The following is a 12402-nucleotide window of genomic DNA, read 5'->3' on the forward strand; positions in this document are numbered from 1 at the left end:
TCTAGAGCATGCGTGACGGATTCTCTAGCTTGGATTCTAGTGTGGTTTGCATCATGAATTAAAGAGTAGACAATTCATTTCGAAAAAGAAAATCTTTTATCTTATCCACTTCATTTATTAATTATATTTTCCAAAATAAAAAGCTATTAACATGTAGTAGTAAGTAATAAATATATTTAAAATAATTTCAAGATAAAAGACTTGTCTATACTACTATTCCTATCATTTATCTCTTCTCTTACTCAATACTTCCATTGCATTTCTTCAATATTGTTATTTTACATATTTCATGCAAAATAATTTTCATTTGTTTTATACTAAGTTTGTATAAAGCATACAAAAAATTCCATCCGTGTTCCAATTTAAAACATTTCATTATATATGTGTGAACATCGTTAACTCTTTACCTACGTGATATACAAAACATGAAACAATGATGAATTTTATTTTGTACAATGAAACTAGCTTGTGAAATGAGATGTGACTTCAATATGTAATTTAATTGCTAGTGAAAGTTGTAGATATTTGGCATTTCATTCGAGTATAGTGAGAGAGTAGAGAGAGTCTTCATCATTATCTTCTCTTATAGTCTTATATCAAACATTTGTTTTGCAATTAACAACCTAAACCTCTTCCAAATAGTTGAGCTGATGGCCGAAGTGCTAAACTGCATCTACACCTGTGTACAGATCCAGAAATAAATCAAGATTTGTCCATGCCTTCAAACCTAAGATAAAAACATAATGAGTAACATAATTTACAGACAAAACACTACCTTTATGTTTCTTAGGTGACATTACCAAATTCAATACTACAAGCCAAGGTTCGTGTGTATTACCTGCTGAGGGTTTATGATGCTACGAGACCATGTCTATTTTAGGACTGTCGGCTACGGAATCAACGTGGTTATTTTCTGGTGGCTTTTGGGGCTTTTGGAACCATAGAAACAAGAGCCACAAGGTCCTCAAAATTGCTCCGTTTGCCATGTGAGGAATGAATATACGGCCCCAATATGGGTAATAAGGACCAGGAAACTTGAGCAGTGCAAAGGATGTTAGAAGAGCAATCAGATGCCATGGGACTTCTGCGTACTGCAGTCACAATAAAGAAGCGATACAAACATTTAGAAACACAAATGCATCATAAACACTTACTACATACTGCAATAGAATTTAGGCCAAAAGCAAAAGAAAGTGTTTTGTGTTCAGAGAGTGGTATCTCTGAGTAGAACACTGTAATAGTTCATTTTTAACCGTTGAGTTGTTCGCATAATACTATGGCATTTGATGTTTCTAGCTCCAGTCATAACCCATAAGTAATGAAGTACTTAATAGATGATTGTGCAAATGAATTGTATTGCTCACATTGTAAACATAAGCAAAATCAAAAGACGAGCAACTTTTCAACTTCCGAGGCCATGATATCACTATTTGGAGCGAATAAAGAGTTCTATTATTCTCTATAGAGCACGTTCCCTTTTGGCGTAGAAGGTACTATGCATTTCATAGGTAAACAATGGTGGAAATTCACCTTCTTAGGTCACAGTCCCATCAATATGTATCTGGTTTTCCTCACTCTCATACAAGCATTTTACAATGTAAAGCAATTACTACATAAGATGGGGGTAAAAGAATAACCTTGAGATACGAAGACGACTCCAAAGCAGCATTGTGTAGCACCCCAGCTACAGCGACACCAACTAGAAACGGAAGTGGGATAAGGTACAGCTTCCTTTCATGTGCACAATAAGACATTTCAGTGATTGATGTTGTACAAAACACAGGAATGGCTAGGAATCTGATAACTGCTAACACAAGGTCGACAACGAGTTGGATGAAGTGATTTAACGTCTTGTTCCAGGGAAAGGTCTTGAGCGGCCGAGGAGTAGTATTCCACAGACTTGTTGCCGTGTCCACAATATGACTGATACTCAATTTCTTAGGATCACATGGCTGGTTAGCAGCCATATCCATACTGCACGAAATTCTTCAAGCATTCGGATACAATCGATTAGGTTTGAAACTCCATAAGCAGCTCTGAGTTCTGTGGCGTAACTGAAGGCTCTGTATACACATTTGACACAGTAATGTAAAACTACTACTAATATAATGCTAACCAGCAAAAGAGAAGCTTGTTTCTACATTGATTCAAATGGTTTGCAGATTAGCACAAGAACAAGAGCACATAATTTATCAAAAAAACTAAAAACAGGCTATTGTCTAAGCAAGATAGATGAAACATTAATCACCCAATTATAACTGATGAAAAATTTGAAACCCTCGAAAATGAAATTAGCTCGCACAAACACCCAATCGCTCCAATACAAATTTTGACGAAATTCTGATTAAACAATGAAGCAATTCAAGAAGAATAAGAACCTGCAGTGAGTACACAGCCGAAGCATTGAGCTTCAGCGCCATGCCTTCTGGGGTGGATTGGATAGTTAGCTAAAAATCTCATATAACATTTTCAACAAAATTTAAGATGAAAATTCTTTTCGTTGCACAGTTTTTAATTTGCATTTCATTTCCGATTCAATTATATACGAAATACTTATATATTTTTTTAGTGTTGTTACGTGACTTAATAAAAAAAATAAAAAGAATAAGTAAGAGAAAAAATAAAAATAATATTTTAAGAGATATTATTTTGTGTGTTAAGTGATAAGAGAAAATATAATTTTATAATTGATGTGAAAGGAAATTTTTTCTAAAAGAAGAAATGTGACATCTTTTATGAGACAAATAAAAAAGGAAAGTGTGACATCTACCTTGGGACGGAAGAAGTAGAATGTCATTTTGATGGGACTATTGAGAAAAAAATTGTTTCAATTTTAGTAATATAAAAGGGAATACTATTGTCTTATCCTCATTTCTTTACTCATATATATGAAACAAAAAGTTTCATTATTGTCTCATCTTGATAAAGAATATTTAGTACAAAAAAAATTCAAATTTGATTGTTTAGTTTATTAATTTGTGATGGAGGGCCATTTAAAAAAGAAGAAGAAGAAGAAGGCCTTTCTCTTTCTTTAATTAATAATTGTGATTGCAAGGAACATATTATTTCCATTAATCAAAACAACATGAGACGCAGAAAACACCAATCCTTTGCAAGACAAGAGAGTCATATCTAATTCTGGAAGTCTAAGAAACCGGCGGATCAGCACATACACCCAGCTACATTACACCTTCACGATCTTCCCGTCTCGATATCAAATGCAAGCCACCTACAGAAACAGCTAATATTAGATTGTCAAACAAATTTGATCTTTGTTTGAGCTTCCGAGCCATTCTATGGAAACAGAGGTGGCGAAAGGAGTCCCGTATCCTCTGCAATTCCCATCATTAAGTTCAGATTCTGTAGAGCCTGCCCTGATGCTCCTTTGACAAGGTTATCAATCTGCATTGCATCACAGAGTTACACCAAAGTAAGCATATGTTACGTTCATCGTAATCTGCGAGAAAGAATTGATTTCAAACTTACAACAGAGATGATTATTGCTCTTCCTGGGATTCGGTCTGCAAATGCATTCATCAAGCAGTAGTTGGATCCTCTAACATGTCGAGTGTGAGGAACCTGGCCGTCTTCCAACAACACAACAAATTCTTCGTTCTGCAAATGTAGAGAGATGTATTACTTGTACGTAACAGATCAGCAGCTCAGTTCCTCTCCCACTTGTGCATTCATAATAAAAACATACCTAGCAAATTGGTTTTCTTTTCAAATCTAATGCGTCACTTTTGGCACCTTATTATTAAGCCGGCAGTCGAAATATAAAGTATAAACGTGAAACTAATAAAAACCTATGGTATCCGACCACCCAGAGGTTTATTAATGCAGTGCCAAAAACAAGCCATTTTACCTCATAAACATGTCGTAAATGTTGGCGTAAATCTTCAATAGATGCTCCAGAGGCCATTTCCACATAAATAGTTGATTGCATACCACGGCTCTGGGGAGATAATTGTGGATATAAATAATTTTCTATATGGTCAAATTCAATTATATTAATCCTAGAGCAGTCATACCATCGGCATCAAGTGTGGGGTGAAGCTGACAGTAACTTTCGATTTTGCAGCTTCAGATAGTCCTTGTTCAATTTCTGGAACTGGAGTGGAAGTCACCAAATGCAAACAAATTAATCCTCATAGCACATAAATGATCGTTGGAAAAAGGTTTTAGTTGAAGATACAAAATTTGGCATGAACCCTGATCAGTTCTTTCTATAACACACCAGCAAGAGAAGGCAGGTCGACCTCCCACAAAAAATATCACAACGAAAGTAAATTTCATTTCCCATTGTAATAAACATGCCACGAGATTTACCACAGGGCATACAAAAATTAGTCACTGACCATGACGGTGCCTGGTTACACCATAAGAATGCATTCCTTCTGCTATTTCTGTGTACAGATTGGCCTCCTTAGCTCCACGGCCTGTATTATAGGAGGTGCCAATTAATCTCACACTATTAGGCTGAAATAAATTCACTTTTACAGAAAAGAGATGTGCACAGTGGCTTAACCTGCTCCACTAACACCAGATTTGGCATCAATAATAATGTTTTCAACTCGAATGAGATTAGCCTGTGAACACATAAAGGTTATAGAAAAATCAGTAACTCAGTTGTGTAACTTGCCTGTCTTGGACTAGATAATACAAGCTCTCCCTACCATAAAAGGAACATGATCAAGGCATCTAGCTTAATCTCCTATGCTTTGAATTAACTTGTTAGCGTAGAAAAAATAAAGCACGGGCAAGGTATTAGTTTTTTATGATAATGACTCGGGCCAGTGAATTTCACACTTCTATCCCAGATAGTGAAAGTCCTTCTTGGGCTATTGCATTGCACCACAGAATATTTACATCCTTAATAAAACAGAAATTGAATATGCAAATGATCAATCATAGACCCAAGTATGTAAACCAACCTTTATCAATGGGACAAGTGGAAGCTGAATAGAAGTTGGATAGCAGCCAGGATTCGCAACTAGGCGTGCGCTTTCGATCTCAGGTCTAGATATCTCAGTCAGGCCATATACAGCTTCTTTCTGCATTTTCCAGCACAGGAAACTTATGAGGCACATAAAATTAATTAAGTAGTGTATGCCCTTTTCTTTTCTTTTTTAATTTATTTTTTCTCTTTTTCGTTTTTTGTTAATGTTTGAAAGGAGGTCACAGACAGGAAACAACCTCCTCTTGAGTTAAATGATGGAAGCATGCTTAAAACAGAACCCCGTGAACATTGAATATTTAGTCATTAATCAAGACACAAAAGAGAGATATTGACCTGCAGTTCCAGTGCCTTATGCGGCTGACCGTACCATTCCTCATATTCATTGGCATCACGAAGGCGAAAGTCCTGCATAACCATTAATATGACTGTATAATGACTACACGTGTAAGCCAAATTCCCCAAAATAAATTACATATGGTCATGGTGTGTAGTCTTACATACTAGTAGTATTCAAGAATATCACTGATAGATAGGATGAGAAAGACAGATCATATATCAAGAATCAGGAAGTACCGCAGAGAGATCGACTATCTTCAAGCTACTTGGTAGACTTTTGATGATTTCCTGAACAAAAAAGGTTGTATTACTTTTGTTGATGCATTACGATGACCATGAGGCAACAGCCCAAATGTATGAAACGTGTAACAAGAAAGCAAATGCAAACCAGAAATGAAAGCTGAATGTATCAATTTTGTCTGTAAAATTAGTAGGGCATAAGAAGATCAAAAGGAACCTGAGTTGTGCCATGAGGTAAACAACAGAACACAGCATCCACATTTGAAAAATCGGCATCCTTAACAGCAACCATATCTGGTAAATCCTATAGAATCACATTCTTTTCAGAATCTCATACTACTACATGACATCAGTAACATATAGTAGGAAAGTTAAGGTGCTTGTAAAGATGCAGCAATAGTAATGCTCAAATGACACGTTTAGGAGCATTATATACAAATTACAAAAGGAGGGTGAAAAGTTGATTAAGAAACTCAAGTCAGTAAACGTACTTGCTTGACCAAATGAGGAAACACCGATCCGATGGACTGGCCAGCTTTCCTATCAGCTGTCATCAACGTTATTTGATAGTTCGGATGATTTGCCAACAGCCTGATTATCTGCACCGAGAAGAAGAACCTTATATACTCTAGCCCTTCTCAATACATCAAACAACGCACACAAACATATCAAACTTTCCATCTCAAAGCAAGCACATACAATTGCACATCCTTTATAAGTACTATACTACTAACAACAGATTCTAATGAATAAGTAAAATATTTAGAAAGAAGGAAAAAAAAAGTAGGCAAACGGAAATGCCATACCTCAGAACCAGTGTAGCCACTCGCCCCAAGCACACCAATTCGGAACTTTTCCAATTTATTGCCTTTATTTTCTTCAACCTGTAAGTTGTGTGGCACTGAAGTAGCAACAGACGCTCTAACACAAAGCTTCTTAACTGCTGAATTCTTGACTTCATCCTAAAAAAACATTAACATATCATTACCCATTTTCAGAAAAAGAAAACCCAGAATCCAGAATGCTTAAAGATGCAAACTTGAACCGATTCCCTAAAATTAAAATGAATAAGCTGCAGAAAATGAGTATATACCTTGTATTTAATGAAGCAGCCGTGAGGGCTACTGATTGAATGCAGAAACGCCAGTGAACCCATCTAATTGCGATCCTCTTTTCTTCAAACTAACAAACGTGATAGATATAGGAAAAATGAAAGGTTTCAACTTGAGGAACTGCGGAAAGTGAAGCTAAACATTTCCGTTAAAATTTATACTCCGCTTCTTCGAGTTCAATCAATTAGTCGTGCTTTCAGCTATTAAAACTCGCATGACTGATTTCCCATTTTCAATTTATAGAAACGTTGTTGAATAAGTTGAAATGGGGTAGAATTGTAGGGAACGCACCGAAGGGATCTTTTCTGAAAAATTAAATACGTGGTGCGGGAGTGGTGTGGGAGTGATCAATTGCTAACTAATTAACAATTACATAAGACCAAATCTTAATCATTAGAGATTTAGTGGTTAAAATAAGATCACATGAATTATATTTTAAATTAAAAAATTATTAAATAAACTTAAAATGTATTAATGTCAATTTTCTCTTATCAAAATCATCTCACAACTTTAAATTTAAGTAACTCTCTCGATTTAAATTATTTTTTCGCAAAAAATATATCAAACTAAAGATCATTTTATAAGGATTACAACGAGATCTTAATTGCATATGTTCCAACGATGTTCTGGTGTTGAAATTTGATAAATTATATTTCAATTTTCGTATATGTTGATAAGCAGATTTTTATCAAAAATGAAAAAAAAAATCTCAATATAGTGTATGCAAAATCTCAATATAGTTTAGGTAAAATATCAATAAAACTGTGTTGATATTTTCTTGTATTTGTGTTGATATTCTCATATCATATTGTTAATATTTGTAATACACTATATTGATATAAAAAACACCCACGAAAATTATCATATTATAACATAATGACAATATTACTCTTTTGTTGATATTTTGTCTATTATTTATTGAAATTTGTGAGCTTTAATCTCATCCATTCATTCAAAATATAAGAAGGTAGATTTATTTTTAGTTTTGGATTATGATGTTATAAGTATTAGAAGAGGACCCCGTGCTCTACATCTGAAATCTGTAACCTTTATGTGTTTTCTCTTTTGTATATTCTCTTTTCCAATTATAATATTAAGGCCCAATATTAATGAATTTAGATAGCCCACAATTCATTTTCAATTAATTTTTTGAAACTAATTTTTATACTATATTTTTGTTCAATACTAATGCACATTTATCAATATTATCGTTATATAATGAAATTATGTTCTTCTCAACGTTGGGACAAAATAAGAAAATTAGTAATAAATAAACAAACAAAAGGAATTAAGAAAATTACTAGAAAATTACAACGTTGGCTCAAAAAGAGAGACAAAATAATCCAAATTGAGAACTATTCATATGAAGACACGTGCATATTTGATCTTCTCCACTTTCACAAGTGGTTCAGAGAGCTCTTTCTTCTTTTGTGCTAAGAAGTTAATGGAATTCCAAAATAATGAAGGAGAATAGATTCATTCTAATTGAGGGAGTGACGCATAATGTTTGTGCGTCGTTCAATATCGACGCACAATCCTTATGCGTCGTTAATTAATGACGCACAAGGATTATGCGTCGCTTAACAACGCATAAGGATTGTGCGTCGATATTGAACGACGCACAAGGGTTATGCGTCGCTATTGAACGACGCACAAACATTATGCGTCGTTAAATCGGCTTTTAACCCCCTCCAGGCACACGCAGATCACAGGACGAACATACACACACTTTCATTTCCTCTCTCGGCGATTTCCGGCGTTTTCAGGCGATTTCCGGCGATTTTTCCATAAGATCCGGTAATTTGTTAATCAATTTAGCTACATTCGACATTATTCATGTTTATTGTGCTTTCATTTGTTAGTTTGACCCAATTTATACAAATTAGGGCTTGTAGGAAAAATGTCCTTAATTGTCGTTGTGTTAAATGTCTTTGATGCAGAAATCATGCAAGTATTTGTGAGTTTGTATTGGGGTGGTAGAGTAGTTCAACTACCACATATGGGTATTGGTTATGAACCACCTCGTCCGAGGAGCTCCATCATATTAAATTCAGGTGTTTCCTATTCTGAATTGGTAGCAATGATCTGTGATGCGATGGGAATAGATATGAACCAACACACAATTGAATTATTATGGAGACAATGTATAGTCGTTGCTTCCGGTATGAGTTATACATGTTCTCTGATTTGCAATGATGACAGTGTGCCTCGACAAATGACCAGCACACCAAATATGTGTCGCACAAGTAGGATGCGGTCGGATCAATGCAGTAATCGGGCAGGATACAATCTGTATATGGTGTCCACAGAAACTACAAAAACATAATATCATTCACACAATTAATTTCATACTAGATTAATTCATTAGCTAAGCTAACAAAAATAAATTTCACCTGGCCCGGACGAATCAATGATAACTGATCACGATAATGAGCTACTGAATGTTGGGGCGCATTTCCAATTTCAGTAACTCCGTGCCACCTACACGGAATATTAATATCAAAAGTTACCCAAAAAAATACATAATTAAGTAAGTTACTTAAAAAAAATATTACTTGACTCCACACGGGGTATACGGCGTGTGCGTAGGCGATATCAAGAAGGCTGGCCTCAATGTAGGCATTCTTTCCCACGCCCACAGCTGCAAGAGAACCATAGGGCCACCCACATCTTCTCTGTCTGCCTACAGAAGCTTCACACAAATAATGATACATGTATGCTAAAGCAGCACTACCCCAACTGATATTAGCCACGTCTTCCGGATCGTCAAAGGCATTTAACCACATAAAGGGGACCTTGCACCCGGTAGTGTCCGGTAAAATAAGCCCCCCTAACAAGATTAGAGCATGTATACGTGCTCTTTGGACGTATGCATACTCATGCAGCCCATCACCCAACGGCATAGTCGCTTGGTTGATCAGAGACGTCATCAACAACCCACCGTGCTTCGTTTCTGTTTTTGCGTCAGGTATCCATCCCAACACATCTCTACACTTGCTGGGCCAATCTTCATATCCAATAGGGTAGTCACAGCCAGTGAAAACACGACCGTCTGCTCTCAAACCCCACAGGTTTTGCACATCCTGTAAGGTTACGGTTACCTCACCAACTGGAAGGTGGAAACAGTGGGTCTCAGGCCTCCATCGCTCGATCAATGCAGTTATTAGGTCATTGTCCATCCTTCTTGGCCTTCCACATTCAATCACACCTCTGAACCCCCAAACATCAAGCCAATGCATCACATCTTCATGTATTGGCAATGCCCAAACCTTACTCTCCGTCCTACGAACTCTGAACACATTTGTTGTGCCATTCGCCAACAATGAGGCTGAAATATGTTCGTTTTGATGAAACAGTACGGATGGATCCTCAGGTCCATAACATAACTGTTGTTCAGAACTTGCAGATATCATCTACTTCAAAACATTCACCCAACATATAATAGCATAAGATAACTAAAATTTTCACATTTTTGCACAAGAATATATATATTTTCTGCACTTTGGGTATATAATTTCAATTGAACCACTTACTTCTACAATTGACCCTAAATTCATGTGAAACACACAAATACGCAACAAAACAACACAAATAAGCAACACACTAACAGTAATCGTCCGTAAATTGAGCAATTTCATATAAACCCTAACTTTACTAAATTAGGGAAAACCTCCATAACTTCAGCAATTATTGATTTATGTAGCCAAATGGATGAATAATTACCGAAATATGTTTGGTATTTGGTTGAAATCTGTCGGAAAACGCCTCAAATCGCCGGAAATCGTCGCTGAAATCGCCCCTCCTTCGCTGCTCGCTGCGTCGTCTGTCAATTACGAGCATTCTGCCCTCTTAATCCCGATTTAACGACGCACAAATAATATACGTCTTTAACAAATGACGCATATATGTTATGCGTCATTAAATAACGACGCATAACATATATGCGTCGTTTATCGACGCATAATCTATATGCGTGTTTATTAAAGACGCATATTATTTGTGCGTCTTTCAGTAAAGACGCATAACATTTGTGCGTTTCATTAATAGCGACGCACAAATGTCATGCGTCACTCACTATGCGGGAATTAATCTATTGCTCTTCATTAAATTGGAAGTAAGTTGACATGCTTTCACAAAAGAAGAATTAGTCTGTGGTTCAGAGCACTTTCAAAATGATGGTCATACTTCCTAATTTAATTTCCCAATATTTTAAACACTCACTCACTTTGTGCATGATTAAAAGTCTAATAGTCAGTCGATTCAAATTTTGAAAAATTATTTGATTTTTTGAAGAAAAGTAGATAGTTAACTTTAATGTATCGTGGTTCCTACTTTTATATATTACTTTTATAATAAAAGTGTGAGTGTAATGAATTAAGGAAATGAATGTAAGGTCCATTTATCAAAAATAGTAAAACTGAAATAAAATATTTATTGGCCGACGAAAAAAAAGAAAAATGAGACATTTAAAAACATGGATTATTTTCTTTGTCCTATATGAGTGACCTCACAATTGTCTTCATGTCTTGTAATCCATCATACTATAAAATTTAGTAATTATATTCATATGAATGTTCTCAATCTAATTTATTACCGCTATAAGAGCATCCACATCCCTACTCTTGCCAACAAACATAGATGTAGGTCCGGACCCATTTTTACTCCCTACTCTTAGGCAAGAGCACAACACTCACATTCGTGCTCTTCCGCAAGGACATGCTCAAGGGTCCCACCATTCTATTATTCAATTTAAATAAAAACATTTCCACAATATTAAAATGCATTAAAAATAATCGAAATAATATTAAAAATTATAAAAAAAATAAAAATTACATAATTAAAATCCTAAACATTAAAATTTTCTTCATTAAAGTCTTAAAAATTAAAAATTACATAATTTAAATCATAAAAATTAAAAATTACATAATTAAATTCATAAAATTAAAAAAAACCCACTACTCGTGGCCGAATTTCGCCCAAATGGATGATGAATGTGTGTATTTATAGATGATTTTGGGATTAAATTTTTTTAAAAATATTTCAAAAAAAAATTCAAAAAAATGGTAATAAAATCTGTATATTTTTGGGAATCCAATATATATATATATATATATATATATTTAATTTTTGTATTATTTTCGATTTTTTTTAAAAAAAGAAAAAAAATGTCAACTGCCAATACAAACACGCCACGTCGCCCTGCTCGCTGGCACGAACGTGCTCTTAGCTAAGAGCAGCGTCGTGCCAGCTGCAAGAGCGCAGCGGCGGACAGCGGTACCGTGCCGCTGGCACGGACGGACGGACAACGGTGTGCTCTAAATCTAATTGGGCTAGGTTCGTTTTTAGCCTATCAAGAAAATTTCAATAGCTTTTACTACATCTTAATGGGCTCAAGGTACCTTGCCCACTTTGATCATGCAAACTACAAACTCAGAAACAATATTGTATTAATAGGGGATTCAATTTCTTCATACTTTCTCTCTCTGTTTATTGAAAAGAAAAAATCTTCTTTATTTTAGTTCGTTTCCTAAAAATAATAACTTTTCATTTTAAAAAATAAACTCCACAATCTACTAACATTAATTCAACTATTTTTCCCTTCATCTTTCTTACTTTAACCATTTTACATTAAAAATTTATGTCGTTTCTGAAGTTTTTATTTTTAGAAAACAGAGTGAGTATTATATTATCTAAACTAATCATTTAAAATTATTTTCTTGTGTTACGTTTTTACGAACTTGCTTTGATTTCTTT

General features: G+C 35.1%; 2 protein-coding genes across 4 annotated transcripts; both read right to left on the minus strand.

The window, feature by feature from the left end:
* Positions 1-513: 513 nt before the first annotated feature.
* On the minus strand, positions 514-2520 carry LOC121811504. Of its 2 annotated transcripts, none has more exons than XM_042212380.1 (4): positions 2379-2520; positions 1638-2063; positions 839-1091; positions 514-679 (listed from the first exon to the last, which is right to left on the minus strand). In XM_042212380.1, the coding sequence occupies exons 2-3, from the start codon at positions 1971-1973 to the stop codon at positions 858-860; spliced, it is 570 nt and encodes a 189-aa protein (XP_042068314.1). In that variant the 5' UTR covers positions 1974-2063; positions 2379-2520; the 3' UTR covers positions 514-679; positions 839-857. The 2 variants fall into 2 exon arrangements, with proteins under 2 accessions (XP_042068314.1, XP_042068315.1); XM_042212381.1 differs by having other exon boundaries at positions 514-727.
* Positions 2521-2992: 472 nt separating this feature from the next.
* On the minus strand, positions 2993-6816 carry LOC121742135 (probable N-acetyl-gamma-glutamyl-phosphate reductase, chloroplastic). Of its 2 annotated transcripts, XM_042135177.1 has the most exons (14): positions 6630-6816; positions 6343-6498; positions 6028-6135; positions 5754-5840; positions 5534-5584; positions 5294-5365; positions 4935-5054; positions 4529-4589; positions 4359-4439; positions 4032-4111; positions 3866-3955; positions 3487-3615; positions 3291-3402; positions 2993-3229 (listed from the first exon to the last, which is right to left on the minus strand). In XM_042135177.1, exons 1-13 carry the CDS (start codon positions 6690-6692, stop codon positions 3295-3297), a joined length of 1206 nt encoding a protein of 401 aa, XP_041991111.1. In that variant the 5' UTR covers positions 6693-6816; the 3' UTR covers positions 2993-3229; positions 3291-3294. The 2 variants fall into 2 exon arrangements, with proteins under 2 accessions (XP_041991111.1, XP_041991109.1); XM_042135175.1 differs by having other exon boundaries at positions 2993-3402.
* Positions 6817-12402: the final 5586 nt, after the last annotated feature.

This window comes from Salvia splendens, chromosome 7 (assembly GCF_004379255.2).
Source record: "Salvia splendens isolate huo1 chromosome 7, SspV2, whole genome shotgun sequence".
Lineage (NCBI taxonomy): Eukaryota > Viridiplantae > Streptophyta > Magnoliopsida > Lamiales > Lamiaceae > Salvia > Salvia splendens.